Genomic DNA, 17889 nt, shown 5'->3' with positions numbered 1-17889 from the left:
ATTTTCCAGTAACTTAAAAACATGTTGCCAAAGAATCTCTGTGCAACTTCTTCCACGCTTACCCTGTGACCAAAGCATGCTGACTGTAGCCACTGAACCTCAAGCAGAGAAATAAAACCGATGACTTAGTCTAGGTCAAGAACTGGATTTGAATTTCGTTACGCTTAATATTACAGTCAGTCCCTCGCAAAGCGTTTAAGCTGCTGCTGTTTTAGAGGGCGCTGTCAACAAGCTCATGTCCCCATGTGAGGTACGGCATCCTCTAAATTTCTGACGCAAAATGCAAAGATCGCAAGCAGCGTCTTGCATTCAATCTGGGGACGCTCTCACCCAGCTGTCTAAATGTGGAGTTCTCTGTGTTCAAAATATGCAAGAACAACCCCTGAGGAAGGGCCAAGGTCCAAAAGCTTGGGAATTTAATTCTGCTCAGCACTGCTTTGAAATTGCCTGTATTGCTCACCTTGTCAGGGATGTGCTGCATTAGGAGAACAAAACTTCAAATCCAGTGTTGGACCAAAATAGTCCATAACTCTGCTCTGTAGAACTACAAAGCTAAAGCAATCATCAATACACTTGGGCACAAGGTTTTCTCGTTTCGGTTTGGGTTTTTGTGTTGACAGTTCCTAATCAATGTAAGCCATCGCATCCTTGAGGCGTTTCTCATAGACCAGATACTTATTCTGCACTTGCTCGATGTGGTCTTGCTCTTCCTTGTCCAAGATACGGAGGAAATTCTGCAGCTCGGGCACCGTAAATGCCTCCCACTGGAATGAAAGAAGTAAACCAAGTTAGGTACATGTATCCACCACACAGACAAACTTGGATAGCCTACGTGTATGTCACCAAGTAACATTTACTGTCACTTTCATTTTGTGCTAAAAGTCAATGCTCTAGGTCAGGTTCGGATTTGGTTCAGCGAGGCTCAGAAATTCCTGCCCTAACAATGGATTGGTTCAGGTTTAGCAGCAAACCAAAAAAAGGGATATGCTTTGAACAAACACCAGTTCGTCATTAGCATTCACATTAATCCAGTCATTCCTAAATACCAGAAACAGTTTACCAATGACCATTGGTCGAGAGCCCGTCTCGCAGTGGTTTTAAACCACTGATAAAACACCAGCTGGTTTTAAACACCGTAATTCTTGCACCACTACGTTCTGGGCAACAGCGCACGTGCCAATCTCCATAAAAGGAGATTTTTAGCATTACGCACGCGAGGCACATACCATAAACATGGCCAGAGGGGTGTTTCACAAAACATGAGATAAAGTTGTTGAACAACATTTTTGTAAAATATTGAGTTTGTGACCTGTTTTGACTTTCTTTACCGAAAGATATTTACCAACGGGAATATATATATACCAGTATATGTCGGTATGTGCTTAGCCGGTATTAAACAAGTACATTTAAAACCGGCTAGGGGCGTGGTCGCCAATAATGGCCCTCGCCCATTATCCCTGTCCAGGCCCCTAGCCAGTTTTAAAGAAAATATACATCATTTGCTCTTGCTGTAATTTTCAGAAATGGATGGATTTGGGGGGTTGGTAATGTAAACTCTTTGATGTTTTGGGTTCGTAGATGCTATAAAAACCAAGAAAAACCATCACTTTTCTGTAGTCTGGTTCCTTGACTCCATATAAGATGAAATGGAGCAATTTATAGACGTTGGGGAATTGTAAGGTCAGGGAACCAGTCTAGCTGGCTTGTACCCATTCATAGGTGTGTAATCGATTGCAAACAAATGCGAACTAACTAAATATGGTCAATTGGGGCCAGTATTTGAAAGAAAGCAAGTTTTTTCCAACGCTGGTCGGCTGACCAGTGTTGGAAATTGATATGAAAATACCACTTTTCTTGAAAATGACAGTATACCAGGTGCCATGATTTTACAGGACGCTTTAGACTGTCATTCACCAACAGTCCAGCAAGTTATTTCAAATAATTTGGTAGTTTTATTTTTTGATGTTTGCAAATGTTGTATTTACCCTTTAAACATGCTTGTTTAATACCGTCGAAGCACATATTTATTCCTTTTCTTTGGGCCCTTTTCAGGTCCCAGTCACACGCCACAATATTATTGGGGAGCGCTAACTTCGTGTACAAAGTAATGCCTGCTGGGCGCATCCATTTTTGTGCACAAACCTATGGAGACCTAGAAATTTTGTACGGCTTTTGTACGGCTATTTGCATATCTGCATTTGTATTTCATACTGGTGCGTCATCGAAGCCAATACGCCCAAAACCGAAACGCACGATCAGCAAGTGAGCGTGTCATTTTGCTCTACGCAAACAGCGCAACGCGTGCGCGTATTCGCTGCAGATGCTTTTTGCCGTCACGTTTTTTGAACCATAGATATAGAATAAAAACTCTTTTTATTCTATATCTACATGTATGTTTTGAACTGTCAATGACGCGCTTAAGTTGTTTGCGTATGTTCTATACTTGCGCGTTGCATTAGAGTACACTTTCAAAATTCAATCTGTCTAATTTCTTTATGTTCTACAAACACGCACAAGAATTCAAAATGTCTGCGCCCAGGACGGCTTCAAAGCATGTCCGCTCGCAGAATGACGAGTTAGCGCTCTAGTAATTTAATATAGCTCTATGGCCACAACTCGCTGCCATCCACTGCTTTCCGGTTGAAACCATGATCAATGTAATTTATTTCATTTTACATGAATGTTCACAAAGAGCAAGATACAAAATGAAAGTTGATTTACAAATGTGGAAAAAGCATTTATTCCGTTTATTTTGGCTAGTTCTCAACAAACTGCATCGTGTGGGTTGCTGTCCCTCAATGACTATGCGTACACAACCTCAAAAGCCCTTCATCTTTTGGTCACTTTTATCAGCCTTAAATATTGTTTTCCTCTAATCAAAACAACAAGTTGATAGTTTGGTAATTGTGGTTGGGCAAATGATGTCACGCTTAAATACGCATTTCTGAACATTCCGAATGAAGCAACTTCAGTTCGATAGTACCATGTCCAACACATTTTTGCAGCAATGAAAAACTGGCATATCCTCAAAAATACAATTTGAAATTACCGTGAAGGATTAATTGCACCAAGAAACTTCTTAAAATGTACAAATACTATGAGTCCCTACCTCAATCTGTCCAGTTTCATTCTCTCGTAACTCATATCGCTTTGTTGCATTGTCCCCTCCCCACAACAGTCTAAGCAACAGCGGCTTGTCCTCATCCGCCAGTTTTCTCATCAACACTACAAAAATGTCAACAGAAACAAAAATCAGAACAACAACTTTGAACCTACCGGTACGTGTACTACCCTCAGAAAAGAGTAATCGCAAGCGAGGACGATACATTCAAAGCAAAAAGCTACAACATGGTTTTAGGGAATGTACATGACGAGGGAAATTATGGTCCAGAGATGTTGGTTGATTCGACTAGATCCTGACAACAAGTTCAGGGACGAACTCAAATCAACTAACACTGAGGGACCAGTGATTTTGTCTTCTTCCCTGAAAGAAATCATGTTGTATTTGTAGTATTGCACTTCATACACATTTAATTTTGTTACCAACTGTGGAAACATTCCGTGGGCAATCCTTACACAGAATGCCATTAATCATTTGTCTGACATGAAGTTGTCAAGATGGTACAACCAGCAACCACACTTGCTGGGAATCTAGGAGCTCATCGTGGGGTGCAATCAACTTCTCAGACACTACCGACCACTTGGGCAATTGTACATACACAGGCGGAGCATGTGACCATCTGTGGTTATCTACTTTTACTTTCCAGACAAGTTGGCCCATCAACCAATGAAAGAAGTACATGTTGCTCATAAATATGCATGAGGCGTAATAATTACAACATGGTTCGAGGGGCAAGTATGGCAAAACCTCTGGCCCCAAGTTGTTGGCTGATTACTAGACTGCCTTCTTAGGTGAAGTGGAGGGCGGTCGTCAGCCAACACACTGAGACCAGTATAAACTGCACACTTCTCCGAAATAAACCATGATGTGTATTTGTTTTATTATGATTCATTAACCCTCCTATGCAAACGTACATTCTGTGCCAAGTTGTCCTTGCAGTCAAAATTAATCAAGTGACTGTTTTCAACCCGTAAGAATTCCCAGCCCACATAAAGCAAGATTGACTGTCTTGGACTGATTAACTAACTCCAAACAGCTATGCCTGGACTCCAGGTGAGTGTTAAACAGCTGTGATCGTAACTTGCCTGCTTGGTCTGTTGATGAAGTTTGACTAGACACAGCGCTTGCTTGACATATGATCTGACTGTTGGTGACTAGCCTTTGTTAAAAGTGTAGCAGGGGAAATGGAAGTGATTTCTGTCTGTTGGTGACTGCTTAAATAGCAGGAGGGTGAAGGTATATTTTCCTTGAAAATCCAATGGAATATGTATGATCCTTGTGTCACTTGCGTCCACTTCTACTGGTAGTACGTACCTTGGAGTCTAAGACCTTAAACATTTGTATTTTGGGGGTAATACTTTCCCGGTGTGCTGTGCGGGAAAGCCACATTTACATGTACTCCCCTGATGTGGTATAACATCCAGCAATGAAAAAGAAGCCTTTACGGTTTATAAATATGTATAAGGTGCAATAAAAAAAATTTGCATTGAGGGAAAAATTACAAGTAGGATCCAAACCTACCTTCACCGTTTTCTTCTGAGCGCTCAAAGAGAGCGAATTTGCGGCAATTATCGATGACTTGAATGTGACTCAGAACACCTTGGATGACCTGAATGGCCGTGGACTCACTGGCTATCTGAATATCCTGTATGCAAGACAGATGACACAGATGATAATAACAAGTTCAAGTATGGAGGGGAACAGGTGGTGGGCTTGGCAGCTTCAATAGCAAAACAAATAGTGCATTTGACTCCTAGATGCATGGAGCTCATGCAAGCTTTCACTCTTTGAATCTGTATGGTGCCACCGCAGAGCTATACTCAATTACCAGAGTGCTGACTGGATGTACATGTACATGTACAACGTGATGCCTGCTGGCGCATCTATGTTTGTACACAAACCTATGGAAAGCTCACAATTTTTAAAGGCTATTTGCATATCTGCGTTTGTATTCTAATCTACATGTACCGTACCGGTAATTTTGTTATGTTCTGAAAGCAGGCCATGAATTCAGAATGTCTGCGCGCAGGACAGTTTCAAAGTATCTCCGCCCATAAGAATGAGGCACTCTACCATGTCTACTAATTTAATATACTTGTACCTATGGGTGTCACACAATAAAAAGCATGGGGTCATTTTACTTGACATAAAGATACATGTACTGTTTTTGCCATTTTTAAGATCACCCAAAATAGATTCTTTTTATTTTATTGATATCTTTTTAGCAATAAAGTGGTGTTCCCTAACGTGGCGCACTTCGACATTTACGCCGACTTTCCACATCAGTGTTGCTTAACTTCTTTGTTGACAAACTTCAAATTCATTCAGTGAAATACTGGTACTTTTACCTTATTAATGCTTGCTATTTAACCTCTGTGAACAATTTCGGTGTCATGAAATTTAATCCGAAATTCAACAACTGTGGCATCCGGAAATTGGGCACAAATCGGCCGAGTGTTCCCCAATGGAAAATAAATGTCTGAAAATTCCAAATTAACATTTAAGAATTTCTGTAAAGTTGATGAATTCTGATAAACAATTTTTATCTCTACTCACATACCCAACAAAAAGTTTGTCAGAAAATTATTTTCTATTTTTGGGAAGGACATTTTCAAAGGGTTCACTGTCCACTTTGAAATAAAATCAGAAAATCACGCCGAAATAATATTTTCCTCCAATTTTGTAACGGGTAGATAAACTCGTGATTTATGAACGGGAGTGTTTAGAACTTGATGAAATTTCACTTTCTGTAAAATTTCAGTACAAACTTTTGCTCTAGCTAGGCGCTACATGCAAAAGAACAAAGTGCGCCATGTTAGGGGCCGCGCCACGTTAGGGTACATCAACAATACAAAGTTATTTACTTTTGGATGAGACACTGGACAACAAAATCAGCCCATGTTTAGAATTATAACTGGAAAATTATTTGAAGCTTGCCAATAGTTTACATGTGGCAGCAAGTATCTTTTTCTTCTTTATTTAGTTTGTATGAGGTTAACACAGGACAAACAGATTCTCCCATCCTATCAGATTTGGTTAGGTAGGGACTGGGAACCAGTCTATTTGTAGGATGGATTTGTACATTATGTACATGTACCGGTATGTGTGCAAAAGCAACCCAAAATAACAGCCTTTATTCATAGGGTTCAAGATGCTCAATATAGAAAAAAATGCAGACAATACATTGGAAGACAACAAAAATCTAATTATGAGATGGAATTTAAGTTGGAGTGATGTAAATTCAATATCAGGTTTTGCCCATCACCGATGTATAAACACTGTATACTCAGTGTGTTACCCCCCGAGTGAAAGTGAGAAAAAAAATTGAATTTGTTGAAGAGCACTAAAAGACGCACTGAATACTACTGACTGACAGGTTGCTGTGTACATTATCAGTAGGGCAAGGCCTGTTGTTGAATATTATCAGCAGGAAAATTAACAAGGAAATCAGGAGTGAAGTAACCATTTCCTGAGAGCTTGGATGTCATAACCAATGCCAACTTCCTTTGTATCAAATACCTCACTTGTGTACTGTACACGTATCCACAAATTTTTTGAATGTGTTACTTTACAACTTTTGCACTGAGTAATCTTGTTACATGTACGTGTGTATAGCTGTTTTTCTGTACCTTTTCTGTCTTCAGGGCAACCTTTTTTGCAATGACTTTTTTGACACAGGGCAGGTTGCTGAAAGTGGCTAGAAGTGGATCTACATGTACAATGTATACAGTGTTCTTCATTATTATCCTCTTGAATATTCCCACTGAATACTGTGTAATTTTCTTCTTTTTTGCCACATCCCAACCAACCACAAAAAAAACACAGGATAAAGCAAAACTTCTTGACAAGAAAGGATTTGCACTTTTCCATGCACTGTCAGTAATTAATGCTCTTAGCAGGTCTTGCTGAAAAGTAAAGCAGCTTTTAAAGTCAACGGATGTGACGTCATTCCACACACGTATTTGCCTTTTCCCTAAAGAATATGCAATGCTTTCAAATATTCCATGAAGTTTAAACCTGCCTGCACTCTGACTGTACTTGATGAAAAGACAACAGTGCACCGACCTCTTAAAGGGAATGTACAACATTTGCTTTTGCTGCAATTTTCAGAAATAAATGGATCTGGAGGATTAGTATGTTATAGCAAATATTGTTAAACTGACTTGCTTCACGTTTTGGATTCGGAGATACTGGAAAATCCAAAAAAACCAACCATGCTCTTGTAGTCTGGTTCCCTGACCCCACTTAAGATGTAAGGGAACACTTTATAGACTTTGGGGAATTGTAAGGTCAGAAAATCAGTCTAGCAGGCTTGTACTCCTTTACAGGTATATGATCAATTGCAAAGAGAATGCGGAATAACTAGAAAAATTAGAAGCAGTTTTTTTTTAAAAAGCCAGTTTTCTCCAACGCTGGTCGGCTGACCAGCGTTGGAAAAATACAAGTTTTCTTCATAATGTCAGCACACCAGGAGCCACAATTTTACAGGATGCTTTGGACTGTCATTCCCTAATAATCCAGTAAAATATTTTGTGATAATTTGATCATTTCCTTTTTTGATGCTTGCAAATGTTGTATCTTCCCTTTAATAACCCACAGAGGTCTTTAAACCTTCCTAAACCTTCATAAAAACCCCTCGAGTACATCAATCACAGAAAGATGAGGAGGTATTATATGCACGGTACAAATTTACGGTACTTATTTTTTTTTAATGAACAGGATTTGCCCTTAAGTAACAGGGGAATATCCACTTGTGTAAGAGACAAATCTATTGATTAACGATATAAGTTGGCATTTCAATGCGTGGACCTTTGATTGTGCTGCACTGCAATTGTTATAAAATAAAAGTGGTTTCAAGCTAGCGTAGGATAGCATGATAGCATCCAGCAATTGATGTAACAGTGCCAGTAATTATCTGGGGTGTCTCCCACCTACACTGTACGCGAACAATGTTAACATTTGCCAACTTGGGCATCATGATGTCATGTTGGGAAACATTTGCGCAAGTTGGCCCGATATTTTACCACAAACCTCGGCGACCATTAGCAATGAAGGCAAACGGTCTTCCTCAAACATTAGGTACACATATTTCTTTCCAAAATCGGCGACATACACAATGAACACGTCGGGGCTGACATTTTCGTTTTTCAACATCCCAGGTAAGTTTATATGCTGCTGGAAAGAATTTCACTTCAAGTCACAATTAATATTTGAGGATTTTAAAAGCTGCCATGCAAACAGTTACACTTGTAGGATTTGATTACTGGGTACTGCCATTTTGGCAAAACTGTTTTTTATGACATTATTCTATGTGGGGTTGGCACATTCACAGGGTCTAGCTAACAAACGCGGACACGTTTTCCTGTGTGGATCACCCCCTTCCTTTCATTTCCTTTTGACTCCGAACAAAATGGGCCACATTGAAATGTTTGATAACAAATGACAGCAAAAACTGTTTCCGAAGTAAAGATTAAAATTAAACTTGTAAGCAGCAATGTTGTAGTCAGGTATAATGAAATGCAACATGACGTGGTAGAAATTATGAAAGAGGGCGCTAACAACAAGACAAATTAAGTCCAGTCTTAGGAACTTTGGCACTGGATCCGAGGAATTCCGAGCATACCTCATTCGAGCTACATGTATATTAAAGCTACTGTGCGTGAGGAATGCTCAGAATTTATTGGATCTGAGTGTCGAAGTTCACTAGACTGGACTTGGATTCATGTTTCTAAGGAGTACTGAAGTGAATACGTTACGCACACAATGTGTGTGCAAAAGACATTAGCGCGTGATTCAGCCCATGAACCAACACGCGCGCGTACTCCATTCGTTTGCACTACACTTTCTGGTTCTAAATGACGTCACACTTTGGTACTCCACTGATAGACAGACTTGTAACGAGACACTGAATTTAGTGACTCGAGTTGAGTCGAGTAATTTGAAGGAATTGATCAAGTTGAGTCGAGTCTTACATGTAGGTCAAGAAGGTCAAGTCAAGTCACAGTTAGGGCCAATGATTTTCCGCGATCGCAGAAAACGGACGGAATTCTTGGAATCTGCTCCTCGAAACGGAAAACGGAATTTGAATCAGAAGAAAATAATTTCTGCAATTTTATTGATAAAAAAACATAATTTCGTTAAATTTACTGAGTACAAAACAAATTATTGATGATTGATTGAACAGATGAGCCATACAACAAATGAGCGGTGTTTATATCATGATTTTGGGGGGACAAAAACGTTCAAGATCAGAGCAATAAATGTTACGAGATCATTACCGTAGTACGCGTAGTCATGGGAGTGACAGTCCTGATGCATGCCGTAGCTGTCGGTCAGCGCAACGGTGAAAAACATCACACTCACGGCACGCTCTCGCGGGTCTCTTTTGCTCCATCAGCAGGTTTATTTTTCTCTGTGCAATCAATCAACCATTCGTATAACATCTAACTTTGGCTCTATTGAAATGCATGTTGTGCTTAGGTCCAAAATCTACCGTGTGTTCTTATTCCTCCATGCGTAAACTATCCTATTTTGTTACTAACGTTAGCCCGAAAACAAAATGGTGGACATGAATTTCGCTTCTGCCAGCTGATGTGTGTGACGTCATGGGATTGGCCTGTACGGCTATTGCATGTTTCTTGCGTGTGTGGCAGTGGCAGTGCAGTATACGACTTGACCGTGGTGAAGTTAAATACTATGTCTGTACATTGATCGTCCGTTGATAAAATATAAATCTTTTTGGGGCAGTTTTCCCGCGCTCCAACCAAACGACTTTTTTATTATTGTGTACATGGTATATGTTTAAATGCCTTTTTATGTATTGAATAAATGTGAAACGGAATTTTTCAGCCTGAAACGGAATTCAGGATTTTTGAAAACGGAATTTGCACTTTTCTGAAACGGAAAATCATTGGCCCTACACAGTGTGTGATCGAGTCAAGTCAAGTTTACGCTTGAGTCGATTTGAGTCACTGATATTTGAACACCAACTAATACATTATAGAATGGAAGAAGGAACACAAGGCACCAGATTATAATGAAGATACGAAGACTTCTGCTGGACGTTTCTACCAAAGATCTGCTTACCAGTTTAACAAGAAGTGAAACTTCTCTATCTCTGGTTTGGCTCCAGGTCTGGATTTATTATTTTTTTTCCGACGACGTAAAAACCAACGTTCAACGTACAAAACTGTTTCTGATTATATAAAAAAGTATCCAATTATTTTTTGAAAGCAGGACACAAATTTAGCCAGAGTTCCATCGAGGGCTAAAGAAATCACCCCAAGCCGATGATGAAACCAAGAATTGGGAAATTGTGTTTGAAGTCAGGGTACGGGATTATTAGTTTGTGCGCTACATTATAAAACCATGAGGTGCGAGTCCACAACTTGACGGCAACACAAAGAAAAGCAAACATAAATAACTTTGTACTGTGAGTCACCGCCAGATGATTTTCGCACACATTTGGGACACGAGTGTTATTAGCCTTTGACTCGAGTCGAGTCTTCTGATGAGGGACTCCAGTCGAGTGGAGTGATTTCCTTGCAGTGACTCAAGTCGAGTGGAGTGATGCGCTCATAGTGATGAGTCGAGTTGAGTCAGTTACCTGTTGAAACTCGAGTCGAATCGAGTCGCCAAAAATTGTGATTTGAGTCGGACTCAAGTCAAGTCATTGACTCTAGTCATTACAACTCTCTTGATAGACCGCGCTGGTCAGGGATCGGGATTGGCTGCAACAAAAGACTCTTGTCAAGTGGCTTCCATCCTCACCTCATAGGTATTTTTCGGGAGAAAGAAGGAAGTGCGTCTCTTGCTGTGGTCCACACTGTGGTCGTATGGACGCAACGTACTGCACACTTTGGGTAGCGGAGAGCCACTGGGAATGCTGATTGGTCGTGAGAGGTTCATGTAGATCCGCAGGCTACCCACAAATATTAAGCTGTCACTCTCCTGTGCACAGACACAATCAGAAAATGAAACTAGAAAATTAGTGAGGAATTTATGACAATGTGGTGAATGTTAAATGATGCTCTGATTTTCCATTTTCTGTTTCGTCGGAAGAGTTGTCTGGAAACCCTCGAGCATAAGCATAGACAAACGATACAAACAAATGTAATAAATAATATCAGTGAACACTTTCACTTTCAGTTTCAAGCATAATGTACATTATATATATACAGCTTTGGGCAGTTCTTTTCAGTTAAACTCTGTAGCAAAAACCGGAAAGATTTTGTGAGGTCAATTTCAGTAAATATCCACTACATGACACACATGTGATGCAGTGGGACACTAATTCTCACTCACAGTTTCATGGTTAAACATGGAATTTCTGATTTCCTGCATGTTAAACAGAAATACCGGGTATGTGTAACAGCCGAAATATTAGCTGTAACCCCTTTGGCATTTTCCCTTTCAGGCATCCTACATGTAAATCTTCTAAAAAGTAGCACTACTGTATGCGGAAAACCAATGTACTGTACAGTTTGCGTACTTGAAATGAAAATAAGGACGTCTAGAGCTAGCCATATGCAAAGTAATAGTGGCTAAACTTGAAAAAGTGGCTAAATCCTAAACAGTTATACCGGTAAATCCATCAAAATCATTGACTGATTTGAATCAAGACTGATTTGGATTTTGTTCCGCTTCTGCAACATGTTGATTGTTGGCACTCAAGGGCACTCAACCCCCAAAGCAGTAGAGGGCGCTATCAACAAGATGAGTCAAAAGTTCAAGACATTTTGAGCATGCCTCACATGCATGCATTACAAATATAACTGCGTGAAGTATGCTCAGAAATTCTCAGGTACAGGTACATGCACATAAAGGTCTCTGTACCAAAATACCCAAGACTAGATTTGATTTTGGGCAAGTTTGATCACGGACCATTGGTTAACTAGTGTCAATGACTGTGAGCAAATGGCGGTCGCACAATTTTTCAACACTTGATGTTTCTGTTCATTTAGACAAATAATAGTGATCATGTAGTTTAGGACACCTTAAGTACGTGATCACCATTATTTTTGTACTAGTACAGTGGTGACAAAAGTGACGGAATCGTAAACTATGTATAGAGAAACTATGCAATAAAAATGAAAATTTAGCACTTGCACTTTCTTTTCCTGCCATTTTTGTTCATAGTTGGTTCCCTGTACACTAAGCCTTAAAAATTAATTGCTATTGATAACCAGCTACAAATCATTAAATGACCAACCGCGGTAGGCTGGTCCTGAATAGTCAACTAGACTAGTCCAACCATCGTTGACTAGCGTGTGTTCGATCTGAGTTATTCGAACTATGGTTAACTATGGTCCTTGATGGATCTTGCCTTAGTCTCTTGATTTATCTTGTTCATAGTGCCCTCTACCGACGCAGCAGCTTAAACACCCTTGCCAAAGGCCAAAAAAAAAGTCTCTGGTTTTTGGTATGCGCGCATTGCTGTAGCCATGCGTGTCGACAAAGTAAATAAGTTTTATTTTCAATGTAAGATGATGTCTCAAAACCGCCAACTCACTGGTTTGACTGGAATCCTGCTGCTGCACAATTTTAACATGTTTTTCGATGGGGCTATGATCGAGTATTTATCAGCTTTGCATGTATGTGGCCTCGGTGGGCTCCAATATTATTTTGTACTAACTTTAGTCGGGCACCATTGGCAGACGTAATTTTGTTATTGTGCTTCTTGAAGCCAGACTGAGGGAGCAATGGTCGTTTATCTGGAACCTGTAAACACTTTTTAATCAGCGCAATATGTTAAGAGGCAGACTAATGATCAGCCCGGCAGCACATGCACATTGTCCATGCTCACCGTTTTCTCTGATTTTTGTCTTGCATATCCAAATTTCCTGAAGAATGTTCGTGTCGGTAGAGATCGTAAGTGGGTGCAGAATTCTCAAGCCATATGGCCTTACTGAGGTCACCTCAAGCTCCACCCTGAAGGATATTTTTAAGAGTTTTAAGGGGATCGAATTGTCATCTGCAACATCAGCTGTCATTTGAAGAAAAAAAAGTAAGGGGAAAAAAAAAGAAGCTGCGCCGTCGCGTCACTATTGGGATAAGCTCCATACCAGAAACTGAAGACTTTTTTTTGGGGGGGGGGGCCTTAGTGGAACAAAATCCAAATTCGTCTTGGACTAAAAACAAACAAAATCCATTCTTCATTTCTGCAATATTTTGATTGAAAGTTACATGTATTGTTTTTATGCAATCAGAATGACAGCTGTTTGTGTTGACCAGAGAGAAAAGGCCATGGGTAGAGGAGCACCCAGTGAATGAGTGACTGTATGGCCTTACCAGTTTGATGGGATACGACTCCACCTTCCTGTTGAACTCTTCAATTCTCCACATCAGCTCCTCTCTAGACAGCCCAGTCAAAGAACTTGTGTCCTCCACACCATCCTATGCCAACAAAATTAAAAAGTCCAATCTCATTTGCCTATAACAAAGACCACCGCACACAATGTTTCTATCGAACTCATGCTTTGCCAGCACATCTAGCTGAGGGTACCGGTATTTCTTCATGGCACTTTAGCAATAATGTGCATAAAGGTATTGAAGGTGTAGGTAAGTGATACTTGGAAGGATGCACAACTTCCAAACTCAAGAAGTGACTCGGAACAAGTGGCTTGAAACTCATACTGGGGACTCGACCCAATGGACTCAGGACTCAGAGTTTGACTCAAAACCAAATGACTCTGGACTTGGACTTGTTAACAAGTGAATTGGGTCCTTGACGCAGACTTGAACTAAGTGCCTTGCAACTATGATTCAGACTTGAACCAAGTGCCTTGCAACTAGGACTCAGACTTAAACCAAGTGCCTTGCAACTAGGATTCTGACTTGAACCCAGTGCCTTGCAACTAGGACTCAGACTTGAACCAAGTGCCTAGCAACTAGGACTCAGACTTGAACCAAGTGCCTTGCAACTAGGACTCAGACTTGAACCAAGTGCCTTGCAACTAGGATTCTGACTTGAACCCAGTGCCTTGCAACTAGGACTCAGACTTGAACCAAGTGCCTTGCAACTAGGACTCAGACTTGAACCAAGTGCCTTGCAACTAGGATTCTGACTTGAACCAAGTGCCTTGCAACTAGGACTCACACTTGAACCCAGTGTGTTGCAACTAGGACTCAGTCTTGAACCCAGTGCCTTGCAACTACCGTAGGATTCTGACTTGAACCAAGTGCCTTGCAACTAGGATTCTGACTTGAACCAAGTGCCTTGCAACTAGGACTCAGACTTGAACCAAGTGCCTTGCAACTAGGACTCAGACTTGAACTAAGTGCCTTGCAACTAGGACTCAGACTTGAACCAAGTGCCTAGCAACTAGGACTCAGACTTGAACCAAGTACCTTGCAACTAGGACTCAGACTTGAACCAAGTGCCTTGCAACTAGGACTCAGGCTTAAACCAAGTGCCTTGCAACTACAGTGTAGGACTCAGACTTGAACCAAGTGCCTTGTACATGTAACTAGGACTCAGGCTTAAACCAAGTGCCTTGCAACTAGGACTCAGGCTCAGCAAGCGAAGAGATTTGACATTTCTGTCTTTAATAACCCAGGCATGTATTACTGGTTGTAACAAAACAAACATGCAAAAAGAGGAAATGCCAAGCTTTGTAAGACTTTTCACAGTATTTTTAAATTTTCAATGGCATACAGTAAGTGCGAAGTGAAAAATGAGGAAATCAGCTGATTTGAATACATCAACAAGCAGACTACGGAACAAATGTTACCTGTATTGCAACAATTGTGTGCTGTGGTGACTCCGATGGAGCCTCTTTGAAGACTGGTGACTCATCACAGTCAAGTTTCACTTCGTTCAGGCACTTGTAGTGACATGTGTACTTACAATCTAAAACATGACCCACAGAAAACAAAACAAAAGATAAAGCAAGATTCAAATGAAAGCATGCATACGCTGTACACCAGCAAATGTGGACCAAATAATGCTCACTTTAAATGAAAGATATTTGGGGGGGGGCCCAGCAAATCATCCTTACTCGCAGCAGAAACTGAACTGCGAAGGATGCACAGCCAGATCAAGTGTTGATTTTTGAGGAGGGTGGAAAACCGGAGAACCCGGAGAAAAACCCTTGTAGCACAGGGTAGAATCAACAAACCACTCTAGGACTCAGCTGGGAATCGAACCCGGGCCATAGCAGTGCGAGGTGAGCATTTTAGGCACTGTGCCACCCATGCTATCATATCTTTGAAATTGAAAATAACCATTTAAATTAGAACTTTTTTATTTAAGTGACGGAGGCATTGTGAGATGAACCATATTGCAAGGGGAACCAGTGGAGCCAAAATTGAAAATGAATATTGCGCTTGATAAGCCATCTAATCTTGTTGCTTGTACTGCACATTTTGCCCCACGCTCTAGAATATGGCATCCATGCCGGGACTGCGCTTCAGTACGCAAGCCTGCATGGTTTCATATTACGTATTAAAAAAATTCAACTAAGCGCTTATGCGCACCTGTGCATTGTTTGCGCAGAGTGAAAACAAACAATTGCGTATTGCGTACATGTATTTCAGTTCTGGATATTCATATATTGGTTGCAAGTATTTAGATGTGCACAAATATCATTTTGAGCTTTCCATGGATGTGCTCGGGGGGGGGGGGGGGGGTGTCAGAGGGGGCCCTGAGAAGAGACAAATGGTGGTCTGTGTGAATCTTCCGTTCATAAAAAAGCAATGTGCAAAATAGTAATAGAAATTTAAGGCCGTTATTTGTACGCTTTCTGGTTTCTACAGGTATAATTCAAGCTCTTGTTCTACCGGTATACCAAATGTGTGTATTAGTCTAGTATTGAGTATTTGCTTCGTTCTATCGTGCAGTGAATCCTATGCATGACACTTGGTCAATGCATTTATCGCGTAAAGTAGCACCTTCAATGACGCCCCTATAATTCTTGCAAAAAACGATCTTTTTAACATTTCATTTTTATTCCTTGAAAACAATCATCAAAGGTCTAATGTTTACTCCATATTGTTTGAAGTAAATCGTTCAGTTCAACATGACCTTATTTTTTGGCCAAATATATGAACATGGTGAAAGTCAAAATGGTTTAAAGTACATGTATCTCAAACGGTATTTTGCTGTACATCACAATCTGGTGCCAGGCTCAACAAATAAGCCATAACGTTATTTGTAACAAGGAACTCGACTGGCTCGGCGTGTTAGCGTGGTGACTGTCTGTGGGCCTTTCAAAACTCTGGCTTCGTTTCGGCTTCGGCTTAAGGAAAGTTAAACCCCAATTCCGTGGACTCCAGGTAGATGTTGGTGCCTGTTAATGCTTCAAGAAGTATCAGTCGGTTGATACGAAACCAAAAGTTGGAATACTTCCGTTTGGTTTGCATCTCAGTGGTTCAAAATTCAGAGGCAAAGTCGAAGCCGAAGACGAAGCAAAGGTTTAAATAAAACCCATGTGCGTGGCCAAACGTTGAGCATTGTAATACATGATATCGAGCTGTACCTTAGCTAGCTAATCTGTGTGTATTGTGTACGTCAAAAAGCATGCAGGCCCCGCTGAAGGTACTGTAGGCCTGTGAACGTGGCCACGTCACAGGTCTATTTTTTTTTTGGTTTCTAGCTTACCATGTCAAAGTTGGCATACGTGTTGCAAAATGTGATATCCCTATACATGTACACTTTTCAGGGACACAAAAAAATCCCTGATTTAAATCCCCTAGTACACTGCAGGGACAAAAAAAATCCCTACTTTAAATCTACTAGTACACTGCATAGGGATATCACATTTTGCAACACATACCGTATGCCAACTTTGAAAAGAGCTAGAAACCAAACCAAAAAAAATATACCCCAATTTGTGGATATATTGTAGAGAACTTGGTGGGGTATAATTTTCATCGAAGTTCGTCTCAAGGTCGGGCGATCCACAAGGTAAAATTCAAGGTCAAGGTAAAGGTCAAAAGGTCATTACATTTCAAATAACTCGGATACGAAAAATAATGGTAAATTTGGATTTCTTATGATGTAACCTTTCAAAAGAATTTTTAATTTTTTGGGGGTGATTTGACACAGAATGACCCAGCTACATTGTGCACAGTGTGCGAGTTATGTACGTACATGTCTACATGTACATGTATGCAGGTTGTTAGTAATTTAATGTAGCTCTAGCTACGAGTAACAGAATTGCGACTGTGAGGTACATGTAAGTACCGGTATGAAGGAACATGTGAACCTGCTCCAAACAGGTGTACAATGTACATCATATAAAAAAATGTGCATTTTTTTTAAAATCAGCATACAGCTACATGTACATGCATTGATCAAATCAATTAAATGTTTTCATTCTCTGGCATGCTAATGCTACATGTATACCTCTCCATACAGGATTCCAATATAACCATGCCCCTGTGGATGTATCACTCACTATGCTGGCTCCTATACAACGTGAGAATATGAGGAGGAAAGAAACATGATATGAAAACAGACAGACAGGAAAAACAAAAAGTAGACATTTCACATGCAATCCCACCATGGAATTCCTATTTTGGTGATGATTGGAAATGATTATAACCACAAGTTCTGCAGGACCTTTCTACGCAAATTTTTTTTCTCTGAAGATTCTAAATTCTAAAAAAAAACATGTACCCAGGAACAATTTGTAACTGGTAAATAAATACAAATGTATTCAAATATGTATATGGTATGTATTCAAATGGTAGAATTTTTTTTTGTTTTTTGGTTTTTTTTTTATGAATACGTTTCGTAAGAATGAAACTTTGGATTGAACAAAATG

General features: G+C 40.2%; 1 protein-coding gene across 1 annotated transcript in view; it reads right to left on the bottom strand.

Annotated features, from left to right (window-relative positions):
- Nucleotides 1–275: 275 nt before the first annotated feature.
- Nucleotides 276–17889, bottom strand: part of LOC119731754 (ras association domain-containing protein 1-like) — a 30324-nt gene continuing 12710 nt past the window's right edge. The window contains exons 2-7 of the mRNA XM_038204994.1: nt 14854–14972; nt 13412–13516; nt 10892–11071; nt 4643–4766; nt 3110–3225; nt 276–764 (exon numbers count right to left, since the gene is read on the bottom strand). Coding sequence (XP_038060922.1) covers nt 624–764; nt 3110–3225; nt 4643–4766; nt 10892–11071; nt 13412–13516; nt 14854–14972 — 785 coding nt within the window. The 3' untranslated portion in view covers nt 276–623. The remainder of the gene's footprint in view (nt 765–3109; nt 3226–4642; nt 4767–10891; nt 11072–13411; nt 13517–14853; nt 14973–17889) is intronic.

This window comes from Patiria miniata, unplaced genomic scaffold (genome assembly GCF_015706575.1).
Source record: "Patiria miniata isolate m_02_andy unplaced genomic scaffold, ASM1570657v1 HiC_scaffold_24, whole genome shotgun sequence".
NCBI classification, from domain to species: domain Eukaryota; kingdom Metazoa; phylum Echinodermata; class Asteroidea; order Valvatida; family Asterinidae; genus Patiria; species Patiria miniata.
Note: the sequence above shows the minus strand (reverse complement) of the source record. Positions and strands in the feature narration are given on the sequence as shown.